General features: G+C 40.4%; 1 protein-coding gene across 10 annotated transcripts in view; it reads right to left on the bottom strand.

Moving 5' to 3' along the window:
- Nucleotides 1-14184, bottom strand: part of DOCK10 (dedicator of cytokinesis 10) — a 161241-nt gene that overhangs the window by 80971 nt on the left and 66086 nt on the right. For all 10 annotated transcript variants that reach the window (XM_061453006.1, XM_061453010.1, XM_061453009.1 and 7 more), the window contains exon 3: nucleotides 8917-9006. In XM_061453006.1, coding sequence (XP_061308990.1) covers nucleotides 8917-9006 — 90 coding nt within the window. The remainder of the gene's footprint in view (nucleotides 1-8916; nucleotides 9007-14184) is intronic.

The following is a 14184-nucleotide window of genomic DNA, read 5'->3' as shown; positions in this document are numbered from 1 at the left end:
AAGTGCTTGTCTATGCTGTCAAACAGACAAGAATAACTGTGCAATTTACACAATAAAGAACTTTTATCAATGTAATCAGACACAATATAGCTTTTTAAAGGCAACAAGATCTATGAAATATGTATATTTATTGATAAGGTTCACATCTACAACACCACCACAACAGAATTTCCAATGATTCTTTCTACAGAGTGTAAAATGCAAACCGATACTTGTTCAGTATGCATGAGAATTTACCCCAGTATTGCATTACTTTGTCCTTACATTCCATCTGGGCATTTGTACAAGCTCATACAAAATGGACAGGAAGAAAGAGAGGGATCAAGCTTAAGAGCTAACAGTAAAAGCTGCTGCCCATGACCATAGGGAAGGGAGGCACATCAGGAAGGAACATGGTGAAGTTGTACAGTAGATAAAGAAGCAGCAGCATTGAAAGAAATCTTAGGTGGGAAGAGCACAGTCTCACAGGAAGGATGAGATGCCAGGAGACAAAGTGAATGGAATAAAGGATAGATCAATTATATTTAAAAATGAAAAGCTATGCAGACAAAGTAGAAGGAAAGGCAACAAAGGAACAGGATAAGTTAGGATCCTGTGAGTGGACTGGGAGTATTCCCTCTCTTCCCTGCCAGCCTCTTCTGAACCTCCCGTAGGAGTCAGTGATTGCACATCAGGCTGCTGCAGCAAAACATGAGATGGGCTGAAAAAATTAAGGTGGTGCTTTCTAAAAGTACTCATCACTGGCTTAACAAATCCCTTTTCTAAATCTTGTGTAAAACATGCAGAATATGTACCCACAAATTAATTTAGGTAGTCACAGACTTCTGTAACAGCTTTATTTGAGTATGGAAAAAATGGCCATGAAGAGGATGCACTTTTATAGGCAGTTCTCTCCCACCCTGATACTGAACTGAACAGTCTGCAGTAAACATTTCATGTGGATCTAGCATCTACTTTCTGGTCTGACACAAGCCCTCATTATCTTACAGGATGCAGAATAAAGTGTGCCCATTAGACAACATAAAATAATCACGTATGCTCTGAGAATGAGCATAATAATACAGCATTGTAACTGACTAACTCTGCACACTGCAGGGTCAGGTCCAAAGCCTTCCCCTGACAACCATTTTCCTGCACCACTCCAGTGTTGTTTGCGCTTTGCCTTTGAACAGAGAAAAAAAATCCACAGCCAAAAAAATCTTGTTTGTGAATCTTTATAGAATGACTTGATCACTCTTGTATTTTTATGATCTAAATTTCAGTTAATACTATCTGATAGCCACCTGGGCTATAAGAATAATCTTATAAGAGCAACAGATACACTGGTCCACATGATCCAATGAAAAACTCCTTCACTGAACGTTGTGAGGGTGAGCACAGACCCTCCCATTCACACTTCACTGGCTTTCTACTTGGCAAATGTAAACCAACTGAGTCTTCTACAGAAAGGACCACTTTTTCCCTGTGGTACTTTCATTACTAAGTATTCTACTTAACAGATGCAATTAAAGCCCACAGAGAATTCTCAACGCAGGCTTTTATTGCAAATATTATAGGCTGATGTGTTCAAAAAAACAGCTGTGAATAACACATAGAGCAGGACACAGTATTTTAGCTTGTAACTATAAAGGTTTATTGTGCTCCTCTATGAAATAGCTAATAAAAACAAAAATCAAAAGGGACAAGCAGCACATTCAAGTATCACTCAGTAAGTACACAGAAGCCACACCAATCCAGAGCAACAGCTAATGCTGCTATTGAACTAGCTTTTTGCAGCTATCCACTGTAAACTAGATCTAGTTTGTATGTTTGTTTCTCTTCAGACTATCCCAACTAAAAATTAAATACTTCTACTGACTTCTACAGATTTTGTTTTTTTTCTTAATTGGAAATTATTACTGGAAATTGAATCTTAGCAATGAGGAAAAATACCTGTGAACCTGATCTGAAGAGCAAGAAAAGCCTTTCTAGAGACAGAGATTTCATCAAGAGGCCAGAGCTGTATCATACTGTTCCTGGCAAAGATCAGAGGCACCAGTGCAGGGGCTGTTGAGCTGAAGTGGACTGTGGGGGAGGAAAAATACAGACGGAGAAATGGAGGCTTTGGGATGTGGGAGGGTTGGCACATGTTTACATGAACCTTTCTATTGTATTACTGACCAGGCAGGCTGCACAGCCCATTCCCCAGGGCCCCATCACATTCATGTCATTTCTTTTCTCTTGTTGCCCGGCTTGCCTAATTTTTCCTCAGAGAGAAAGACAATCCTACAAACTTTTTCCACCTGTAACTTTATAGCTCTGGATTCTGGTGATGACAGCGTGATGGCTACCACAGTGAGATTGGTACTTGAAGATTTACACTGCAATGCAAATAACCCTTGAGGTGGGGGAGTGGGGAAAGGGAGAAAGAAAAGAGAATGGGAAGTGAAAGAAACCAACTGAAATAAACACCTTGAAACATCTGAAAGCAACTCCCAGCTTATATTCTAAGATAATGTTATGTATGTTGTCTTTGGAAATACAGATATACATACATATGATAAAAGTAATTACTAGAACAACTGGGCCTCTTGCAGAGAAACTGTGTGCACCGTGCAATCCTGCCTCCCCACTCAGCCTTGAAGAGTGGCTATTTCTGAGGTAGAAAACAGAAGATACTGAACTGGGAAAGGCAAGCCCATGTAAGAGCTTGGAAACAGAAAGTGAAGACCTTCCAGTGTTGGATGTGGCCACAGCACTGAAGGGGAAGCTGCAGAGATGGCCCAGTGCTCTGCTCCATGACTAGGGACATGCATGGCACTGCTCACAAAGCCTTCCAAAGCTCTCTTTCCTCCTGTGACCTCTGCTGCAACAACCAAAAGCAGCATGCGGGGATTTGGGAAGGTAGTGTGATCACCCTGGCTTCATATTCACCCTTCCACTCAGGCCTACCTTACACCCACAACAATCATGGCAGCATCATGAATAGCTGCTAGCAGTGTGGACTTTCATTTTGGGGCTCTTGAAGCAGTTTCCAGATTACCACAGTTCACTCATACAGTAACACAGCAGTGTAACAAACCAAAAATATTAAACCAGACTATTATTTTGAAGCATTAAACATTTTAAAAGAGAATTTACATTTTCTGCTACCAAAAGACCCACTCTCTTTTAAATAACATGTCATTATCCTGACACTACAGTTCTTTAAAGTACTGGAAGCACTTAGATCTTGAAGTAGGGAAAATCTACACTGTGATGAGCAATAGTAAAACTTTTTTGGTGACATTTTTCAGCAGAAGTTCCTATTTTAGAATCACAGAATCATAGAATAGTTAAGGTTGTAAAGGACCTTAAGATCATCTAGTTCCAACCCCCCTGCCATGGGCAGGGACACCTCACACTAAACCATCTCACCCAAGGCCTCGTCCAACCTGGTCTTGAACACTGCCAGGGATGGAGCATTCACAACCTCCCTGGGAAACCCATTCCAGTGCCTCACCACCCTAACAGAAAAGAATTTCCTCCTTATATCTAATCTAAGCTTCCCCTGTTTAAGTTTTAACCCGTTACCCCTTGTCCTATCACTACAGTCCCTAATGAAGAGTCCCTCCCCAGCATCTCTATAGGCCCCCTTCAGATACTGGAAGGCTGCTATGAGGTCTCCACGCAGCCTTCTCTTCTCCAGGCTGAACAGCCCCAACTTCCTCAGCCTGTCTTCATACGGGAGGTGCTCCAGCCTCCTGATCATCCTCGTGGCCCTTCTCTGGACTCGTTCCAACAGTTCCATGTCCTTTTTATATTGAAGACACCAGAACTGCACACAATACTCCAGGTGAGGTCTCACAATAGCAGAGTAGAGGGGCAGGACTTTAATTTGACTTTAAAATACGTAAGAGCAATGCAGATTAGCCTCTAAATAAAAAAGCCACAGAAATCAACTGTATGGACACACAACCAGTTTCAGTAGTTGCACAGGAGGCTGTGGCTCTTTTGACATTATGATTAACAAAAGTCACGTTTAGTAATTACTTACAGATCCTGTAGGCACAACCTGAAAAATCTCAAACAAAAAAATTCCCCCAAATGAATGGTGAGGTCTCTAAAAACTTAATACAAGTGACAACTCCAACTTTTGTACCTAGAAAATCTACACAGGGAAGTTAAGAGGCGCCCACAGGAATACTGCACTATAGCAGAAAAAATGGAACTGCATCACACATCAAATGAAATTTCAATATTCTTACACTGTTATTTCATTTTGATGTACTGCTTTTCACCCAGCATGGTCCCTACTGCTCTAAGAACTACAATTACACCCACGAAAAGGAGCCAACACTGGGGTGCAGGAAAGCTCACTCTCAACAGCTTCATCCCCAGCAACCTCTTCATGGTTCTTACCATGAAGACATTTCTTAAGTGTCATTTCCTAAGTGAAAACACCACAATCTGACATCAAATATAGAGTCGCTGCACTGGTTTAGCAATGCTGCATGTGCAGAGTGCTGTTAGAATGCTCCATTCCTGGTTTACCTCAGGCTTCCTTACTTGATATGATGGCATATGTCAGACATTGCACACAGGACACAATCAGGTCACACAAGCCATTACTAACTGGACTCTGCTCCCAGGCTTTCTCCAGCAGGTTGCTAAGATGACAGCTGTCTAGATGTCTGTAATTTGAAACAGGCAATTGGCTCTACAATGACTTTTAAAGTTACAAGAGTGCTCAAACACAGCTCAAGACTGTCAGCAGATTTCTGAAGGAGACAGGTCGACTTTTGCCTATGCAAGTTGGCCCTTTGATAACACTAACAAAAACTCCAAATGACCTCAATTGTACCATAGCAGGCAATCTACCTCAGTGACCAGTAAGAAGTGCACGGCAGAATGATGTACACTTGGATTTTAAGAATGCAACATTTACTCTACCACCTTTGCTAGAACATGGATGAGACCACCAATGATGGCCCTTGAGAGCTGATCCAAGGCCCTGCAGGTCTTCAAAAGAGCCCTTCCTGTAGCAGCCACTGCCACCGGGTCAGATGCCTGAAGCAAAAAGGATAGGTCAGGATGTACTTGGTCTACACAGGAAGGAGGGATGAGACAGTTTTCAGAGGTTCCCTCTGGGCTTATTTTCCACAATTATGCTGTATAAAATAGGGAAGCTTCCTCTTTGTGCCCTGCAAACATGCTTCCCCAAAACATATCCAAGTACCACCTATCAGTTTTTGAGAGATCACCTGACTTAAACTCATTTAAGAAGGGATATTTGACAGCTTATATTTATTTACTTCCCAGATTTTTTCATATATACCTAAAATTTCATTCATATAGGTACACACACAAATAGCATTTATGTGTGTGCATATGCATGCATGCTTTCTGAAAATACTGACTTGATGCAAATCAATATGGGATTAAGTATGTTTCAGTTGACAGCTTAGAGTTCCTCAAACTACATATAGCTTTGACTTGCAAAACTATCCCCTTCTATTTCTGAATGAAATGTGGGAAAAATCCCATGGACTGCCATTTGATCTGCATATCCAGGAATAAAGATTTTGGAAAAGTAATACTAGGAATGTTTTCACTGTCTAAAAGGGAGAATTTTATTTTGTTTCTGGTGGAGTGAATGTTTCTATTTGCCAAAATTACGGACCATGAGGACAATGCTGACTGAGATACATACATGCAGCAGACTGTGAGAACTGAGAAAACGCAGAATCTGGGAGGAAACAACACAGTACAGGTACAGTGTTCAGGGAAGTCAGGAATACTTGGGAAAAATAAACACTAAAGACAATTCTATTCTGGCTTTATAGGTTTCTGGAAACATCTCTTTTCTTGGAACCTAATTTAGTCACTCCAGCTCCTCCTGTCTAAGAAAAGTTAAGGTGGAAAAATCCACAAGGAAAAAATCCTAAAATGACTACTGCCATTTGAATATACCTAATAAATAGGTAAAAATTATTAGAGGGACTCAGATACTCATCACTCATGAAATGTAAAATATTTATTCTCTTTGCATCCTACAGAAAATATTTGGTTATCAAAGGGATATTTATTTATTCAAGTTACCTGAGTTTTATTTTTTCTTTTAATTTTCATCTTAGTTTCATCAGAAAGGAGAAGGTTGGATATCTTAAAGTAAATTATTTTGCCTTATCCATTACTGTAGTATCTGAACATCACGAACAGTAAAAGTTTTTTGGTTACTGAGGAATTTAAAAGCAGTGTTAAGAGAACTGAAGCAGCACAAATCTTCCACTACAGGTGGACAGCATCAAATGCTACCCATACTGAAAGCTTTCCTCAGCAATATCAGCCTCATCTTTCTTTATGTGGCTTGTCAGCTCTTTTGCATCCATAAACTGATGGTGCAGGTGCACAGGCAATCAAGTCATCCTGGCATGCCTGTAAATACTCTTTTTGATTCCTTGAGCAACGGGAATCTCATCAAATCCCCAGGCTGTCATAAGTATGGATTTTGGTAAAGGCTGGGGGAAAAAAACAAAACCAAAACCCAGCTGGTCCTCCAAGGACTCCAGCAACGGAAGAGCTACAAGTGGAAGTAAACCCTTCCTACTGTCACCAGCAGGAAGCAAACACCCTGGAAGAGAAAGACAGGGTTTTAAGACATTCTCACAGACTTCTGACAACCCTCATAAAGGACCTTGCAGTACCTTATAGACAAGGCCATGTGAACACCACCAAATGCCCAGAAGGATGAGACAGATGATCATGGATCTGAGCTCTTGAAATAGATTCAGTACCATGTGCTCACTCTGTGCCATATGAAGACAATTAGTTTTACCTTCAACAGCAGATCCTTCCTTTGTAGTTAACTGATTTGCTCCATGTCTTCATGTCGTAACTTGCTGAAGTACTGAGATAGTGTAATACACACTAAAGGTCAGAGATAGCCATTACTGATGGGAATACCAAAATGGCTTCAGCAAGATGAAGCTGTATATTGCCTTTCTATAGTTTCCCCAACAGCCTAATCAGGAATTAGGCATTTGATCCTGGGTTAGAACACACCCAGTTGATTAACAGATAGTCAAGTAGGTAGAAAACAGATGCCTTCATTGCTCATGAAATTATAGTATATTTGAAGAAAGATTCTTTCACTGAGTGAAGTGTTTGCTTTCTCACAGCTCCAAAAAAGAAGCAAAGGTCATAAATTCCACTCCTGCACAGCCATCCAGAAGTTCTGAACGCCAGCCTGGAACACAACAGACTGCTGCTGGGTCAGTACAGATTTGTGCAATTGCTGGAATGGACTACAGTCAAAGATCTTCAGAGCACCCCATGATCAGTTTTACTTAATTTTGGATTAGAAATCATCCTCCTCCTGGAGGTTAATTCATTTTATATACATCTTCTGGCTTGTGGCAAAGTGAAACATGTGTATTACTATTTTAAAAGAGAGTCTTATCCTGCTACTCTTCCATACATAGGCTTGATTCTGTAGTACTGTTTTTTCCACTCTCCCCCTCCCTTTGGCTCACTTGTATTGCAGAGAAAGCTAATAGATGTGCTCATTATGTATTTTACCAGGTTGTCATTAGCATCCCCTTGGAGGACTCAGATGTAAAGATTCCCAGACACTGTGCACTATGTTCCATTTTTAGACCCACTACTTTCTCTGTAAAGCCATGAGAACAGTGCTAGCCTTGCAACATGTGGAACCTTAAAATAAAAGGCAGACCCCAAAGTGCTGAAAGGACAGTGAGGCTTCTGGGAAGGTAGATAATTCCACAGGCTATGTTATCTTTCAACCCTACTGTCAGATTAAGAAAGATGGCAAAGTTCAGGCAATGTAAGCTGTCAGTAAGTTGTTATTGCTTTCTAGACCTGCTGGAGAGAAATAGGGCCAGCCTGTAAAATGCCATGTTGCATACCATTCAACAGATACATTTTTGCCTAATCTTGGATTTTATATTTTCTAATCCCTGTGTTTGTCTGCAAAATTATCTTGCAGTTATAATGCATGTGAAATAGCTCATTCAAATAAGAAAGTCAGGTGTGAGAAACCCCAATCTATGGAAAACAAACAAACAAACAAAAAAGGCAGAGAACACACACATGATGGGCTAATTTTAAGTGCTTGGAATTAAATTTGTTTTCATAAATCTGCTTTGTTAATGCAAATAATGAGCTATACTTTACATCTGTAGTGAAAGATGAGGAAGGTTCACGGAGCCATCTAAAGTAAATTCCTTTGAACAGTGCAGCCAGCACCTTCAATGTCCTCTCAAGTGATAAAACCAGTGACAACCTGAAATATTGCTGAGGCAGAAGGAAGAGTAGTTTTCTACAATCTCAGATCAGGGATGGAAACAATACAGCTATAGGGTTTTTTTTTTTTAAAGGTAGAGCAATTAATCACTCCTGGTGGGGTCTAACTGCTGTGGAAGGACTTCAGTCGACTTTATGCTATGAAGGTAGAATAGACTAAATACTGACAATAAATATAAACCCCTAAGCATCCTTCAGTGAAACTGCTCCTCAGATAGCTATACAGGTAGCTTGGATACATACCTTGTAATAACTAACAGTCTAAACCAGCATCAAATAGTTATCTTTTTTTTGGACAGTAATCAGCATTTGCAAAATGCAAAGCATATTCAGGTCACCAGTGATTAGCATTCATGTAAAAATACCAACATTAGTATCAGTGGACTACTAGTGACAGGGAATGCAGCTGGAAAACAGTAGAATGAAAGATCGATTCCTTGCAATTTTTCTAGATACATCTCACAATGGGCACCTGCAGACATGCTGTTAACCCTCCCCCACCTTCTGGCCCCAAAACTCAAACCTGGTTCAAATCACTGAAATAATATTAAAAAAGATGCTCATTTTAACCATAGCAAACCCCAAACCCTTGATTTTATTTAACATTAAAGACTACACAGACTAGGTATTTACCTCTTTAACAAATAAATTTTCTGCTTTTTGTTCTGCATCTTCAGGTACAGAAGGATACAGAGTCCTGATTTCCAGTGAAATTGTGTCTGTCTGACAATAAAAAAAAAAAAAGAAATTAGTCAGAATGACATAACAGCAGCTTTGTCTCATAAAAGGTTAAGAAACTTATTATCATGGCTTGCATTTTTCAATTTGTCATGCAGCCAATACACATGCATACCAACAACTACAACCCAGCTCCTGCCCACACACGCTATTCAATACTATCAGCTAAAGCATTAATCACAAACAAGAGCAGTATTTGAACAGATCTCTGGGAACAAAGTTGTTCCAAGCAAACTTGCTTCAGTCTCTGAGGTTCCTGATAAAAAAGTCATCAAGTCTTCCTTGCATCCTCTCCCAGAAACACACGCCAAACCCAACAGTGTTACTTGCTTCCACCACTTCCCTTCTGTACCACATGCCTTTTCAGCAAGGAATGTGGAAACAGTACTAAAAGCTTTGGCTCTTCTGGAAGGAGAATAGAGAAGCAAGTCCTCCAAATAAGCTTCAGAAGGACTACCAGAGGACAGCTTGATGGTCAGAAAGCAAGTGAAACCAGGCAACAGCTTCTCAGTGGGGCACTTCCATCCATGAGTGCAGACAGCAGAGCAGGATCAACATGGGACTCCTGACGCTTTCTGCAACCTCCTTTCAGACTCAACAGACATTGCATGAACTAAGCCATTGTTTTTTGAAAGCACTGAGCTGGCTTGTTGGGCCCCACAGCAGGAAACCACACAGAGAAGTGCATCTCCAGAAGGTCTCCACAAGGAGCCAAGCTTCCCACCAGGCCAATGAGAGGCCAGGGCTACCAGCAGTGCTCCTCTGTGACCCCAGGGCCTCCATGCTGATGTTGGGCAAGGGAGCCACTTTGCAAAAGTCACAGGAGAAAGCTTTGGGTTATACTGAATTAATCCACAGATCTGGCCCACTCACTTTCTCTGCTAAAAGAGGGGAAAACAAACAAAACCAAACCCCAGCAGTCCAGATTACGCTCTTAGTTATAATAGAGTAACTCCATTATAGTTATAATGGAGTAACTCCATCACTCAAGACAACAAACGACTGAAACAAAGACAAATCTGATCTCCCACACATATTTTCTCTTCCGTTACAGAAAGGGACACAATTTCTGGAGTGTGAAGGACATATGACTTGTTTAGTATGAAGAACAATTACTTACTAATGTCATGAAGCAGCCTACAATTATCTTCTGTGCCCCTGGAGGACCTCTTTCCAGTCCCTAGTCTCAGACTAAAAGGTGATGCTTTTTCTCTACAAATTGAAGCACCCAGACTCTATGTGACTATTATTGACTGCATGGATATTACACACTGCATTTTTCCTTACAGCTTACACAGACCAACATTTTCCATATAAGTAATTAAGTCAGAAAGGCACGTATCACTCAGGCAGATGTAAGGGTCATGGGATTTCCCAAACTTTTCTGTTGCATCTGGATAGCTCAAGATGCAACATGATTTGGCTCCCACAGATAATAATGGTGGTGCCTTTTAGACACCAAAAAGTGAAAACCCCCCTGCTGCTCTGGAAAACTAAGTGCAGTTTCCTAAATGCAGGTTCCTGATCTCTACCCAGCTGTATCACCAAAGCCTGCATGCACTGGGGATTTACACAGTCATTTAGTCTATGAGTAAAAGAGACAGCAGATGGAGAAGTATGAATTTTCAGACCACATTTAGTAACAGTGAAGACGTCTGAATCCTTGGTTGTTTAGGGAGTTTCCAGCAGTACCCACAGTCTCTGAAATGTGCTTCATTACTTTTACTTCACGCATAAGTGACATTTTACGTCCCTTTTATTACGTGATCCCAAGATGACTTAATCCCTGAACACAGCTAAAAATGCACGGATGCCCTGAGGTCCATCATATGGAGTTCTTCTGCACCAGCAGTAGCAGCCACAAAACACCTACCCTGTCCTTCCATGATATCACCACCACTGAAGATCAGCTGCTGTTTCCAGACTAAAGCAGAGTGGGAGACCACAAGGGAAGAGATGTGCAATGCATTCTGTACCTCACTTTGACCCTGTCGGGTTGGTGACTAAGCTGCAGAGAGACCACCAAGCTCTTTCATTTGCCCATAACAAAACTTGTCTGGTCCATGTATTACGCAGAAGATAATGTTCAGTATTTTTTTTTAGTTGAGACATATAGTAAGTCAACTATTTTTACCTAATACAACACCTCTTGTTAAACAGTATCAACACACTGACCAAAACAGGTAACATTTGCTTTAATAGGGTCATTGTGCCTCCGCTTCCCTTACACAACTTGTTATAGAGACTGTAGCTGAACAGGACATGTAACTCAAGCTCACTGTTGCACTTCTCGTATGCTTCCCCCCTTTTCTTCTCAACAAGACTGCAGTTGAAAGAAACAAAACGGACAGATTGGGCATGTTGTGTTTGCAGACTTTGCCAAACAATATCACAGGTTTATTTACATAAGAATTGGGAGGTGGAAAATTTTGTGTATTGTTATATTTAAACCCCTTTTTAAAAACTACAAAGCACTTCCCTTCTCAGAATTAATTATGTTCAACCACTTAGCTGCAAAAGCTTTGCCACAAAAACACTTCCTGTTTATAACTGATTGATTACTTCCAAAGTTAAATGCTCTTACAGGCTGATCAGACATAGAACATATTCAGCAAAACCTTCTTACTTCAGAAAAGGAGTGAATTTCAACACCAGATGAAGTGTTTCTGAAAGGGTCAAAAAAAAAAAAAAGGGTTTTATTTACAGAACTCAGCATTTATAAGTGTGCTTTGAATGAAGCATAATTAGAATTCTACTGTTCCGGTAATCGTAGCAATTGTCTGTTCATCAGAGGCCAGCTATCTTCTTATTTGTGCATGCAACCTGTGATAATTGAACAATGCAGGTATCATGTTAAAACATTAAATTTCATAATTCTTCTGAATTATTTCTTAATCTATTTTATACATGTATCCTGTATCAACAATGATTTGGGGCATTCAGCCAGGCTGTCTCATTTGCATAAGCTATTGGCCCCAGGTGTTCCATTAGTTATAAGGTGCAATTTAATTAAGCACCTTCTCTTGCTATATTCACTTCTGACAGTGAAGGCCAAAAGTTAATATTGATCCTTATCAGTTATTAGGAATAACTTTATTATGAATAACGTATTTAGGAGTGTCTGCTTCCCACTGACATGGCGAGTTCAGCATTTGAAAATGGAGTTCAAACTCCGTTAGCCATTTCAAATATTTTCACTCTAAATCTGTTCTAAGTTTTAGTCTGAAAGCATATTACCAGCGGTTAAGTCTTTAGACAGATGCATCAAAAATGATTATATTTACTTCCTGAAAAGGCAGCCCTTCTGAGAGAGCTAACCGCACACAGGCAGAAATGTTCCTGTATGTTAATGCTTAGATTCAGTCGCTCTAAAGAAAAGCTGCACAGCCCCATTTTTATCCAAGTAAACAGATTTACTTAACATTACCAAAAATTATAATGAGTTAGTCCATCTAATGAAAAAGCAGGATAAGCTTGTATAGCACCTTTGCTGTATAAATACTACCGTGCAAATGCTGTCACTATACGTGGCTCTGTTGCCTGTCCCAGCACAGACCTCACTGAGGGGGTACGTGTGTTGAGGCAAAGGGAAAGGAAAACAAGCACAGAGCACACTGACAGAATAGATTTTGCCCCATTATTCACTGAATCACATTCAGTGTGAGAAGCTATGCTTTACCCATGCACTGTTTGCTTTGCTGCACTAGTTCCCTATTTAAATAGCCTATTTAAATACCTCTCGCTTTCCTGCTCCTGACAGCCAATGTGAACTTGCACTTCAAGCATACCCATATCCCATTAGTCCCGAGAACAACGGACTCCATTTCTGCTCCTCTAAGGATGAGCAGACACAGCCTATCACATAGGAAAGTGGGAGACAAGTCATGTGCTATAGAAAATAACCCATAACCTCACTACTGTAAGTCTTCTGATCTTAGAAATAAGTCAGATTTACAGGGTTATTTCCAAGGAGGCTCTAAGTCATGCACCTTGAGCTGCTCCTATTGGCACACATGCTCTGTTTCATGTGAAGAGGCAGTGTTGTTGCCCACTTTTACCCTCTCCCCTTAAAGATTCATCTGTTTCTGCTGTGAACTTCTGTATCCAAATGAACAACTTTTGTCTCTGTACAACATCTAGATCACAGAGGTTTCACAACCTGAAAGGCAGATTTTGGCTTGTTCAGAGCTAAAAAAAAAGGCCTGTAAGCACTAAACCTGTAGTGATGGAGAGTATCAGCACTGTATGATTCAGCCCCTCTTCTAAGACCTCTATGACACTTGGAGGGCACCTGGGTGGGCTTTCAAAAGCCCAGAAGAGCCAGGAGCATGTCAGACTGAACTTCAACAGATTTTACATTACGCAAAAGCTTTGCCATCTGATAGCTATCCTAAATGCAATGCATTATCATTTCTATTGCAGGTTCAACTCAGGCATTCAGCCACATTTATACAATTACACAGGTTTGGTTTTTTTTCTTTAAAAAACGATTATTAATCACAGTTACAAAAAAGTGAAGCATCTTTTCTCCAGCTGGAGTAAAACCAGAGAATGCATCTTTGTATGTACAGATTTTGTATTCTTCTGTTGAAATGCAGGGAAAGGGAAGAATACAGTCTTATCAGGTTTAGACTGACACTGAGAATTCTTTGCTGTTTCATAGACTTCTCATAAGATGTTGGAAATTATCAAGAACAATCTTGTGAGAATAACTGCATTCTCTTTGAATGACATTCAGAGAAAGCAATTCTGGGCTGAAACAGAAGACCAGACAGCACAGCAGCTATGAGGCTAACTGACCTGTATCTGACGCATGTGGTGAATACTACAGATCCAGAAATGGGAAATCATTATTAAAAGCAGAATTTTCTCTTATGCTCTCTGCTTCAGATGATTGTTTTGGTGAGTTTTCATTCCAAAGAGGCTTTTGCTCATAGGATGTACTAACACACAGGTCCAAACTGAGGCTGCATCAACACTGAGTCACAAAGTCTGAAGTAACTGTAATCATTAGGAGTTAAACAGTAATGTCCACCATTTCCTGAGGCATTATCACATTAAATAACACTCAGAGCCAGGCTGAGCACCTCCTAATTCAGTCAAAGGTGGATCTTATTCTACTCAAATGGCTGACCCAAACTTTTGTGCACAGGTGATATTTCA

Source organism: Pezoporus flaviventris, unplaced genomic scaffold (assembly GCF_033815535.1).
Source record: "Pezoporus flaviventris isolate CSIRO_AGI_PZ_B2104156 unplaced genomic scaffold, CSIRO_AGI_Pfla_v1 ptg000013l, whole genome shotgun sequence".
NCBI classification, from domain to species: domain Eukaryota; kingdom Metazoa; phylum Chordata; class Aves; order Psittaciformes; family Psittacidae; genus Pezoporus; species Pezoporus flaviventris.
This window is presented reverse-complemented; position numbering and strand designations above follow the sequence as displayed.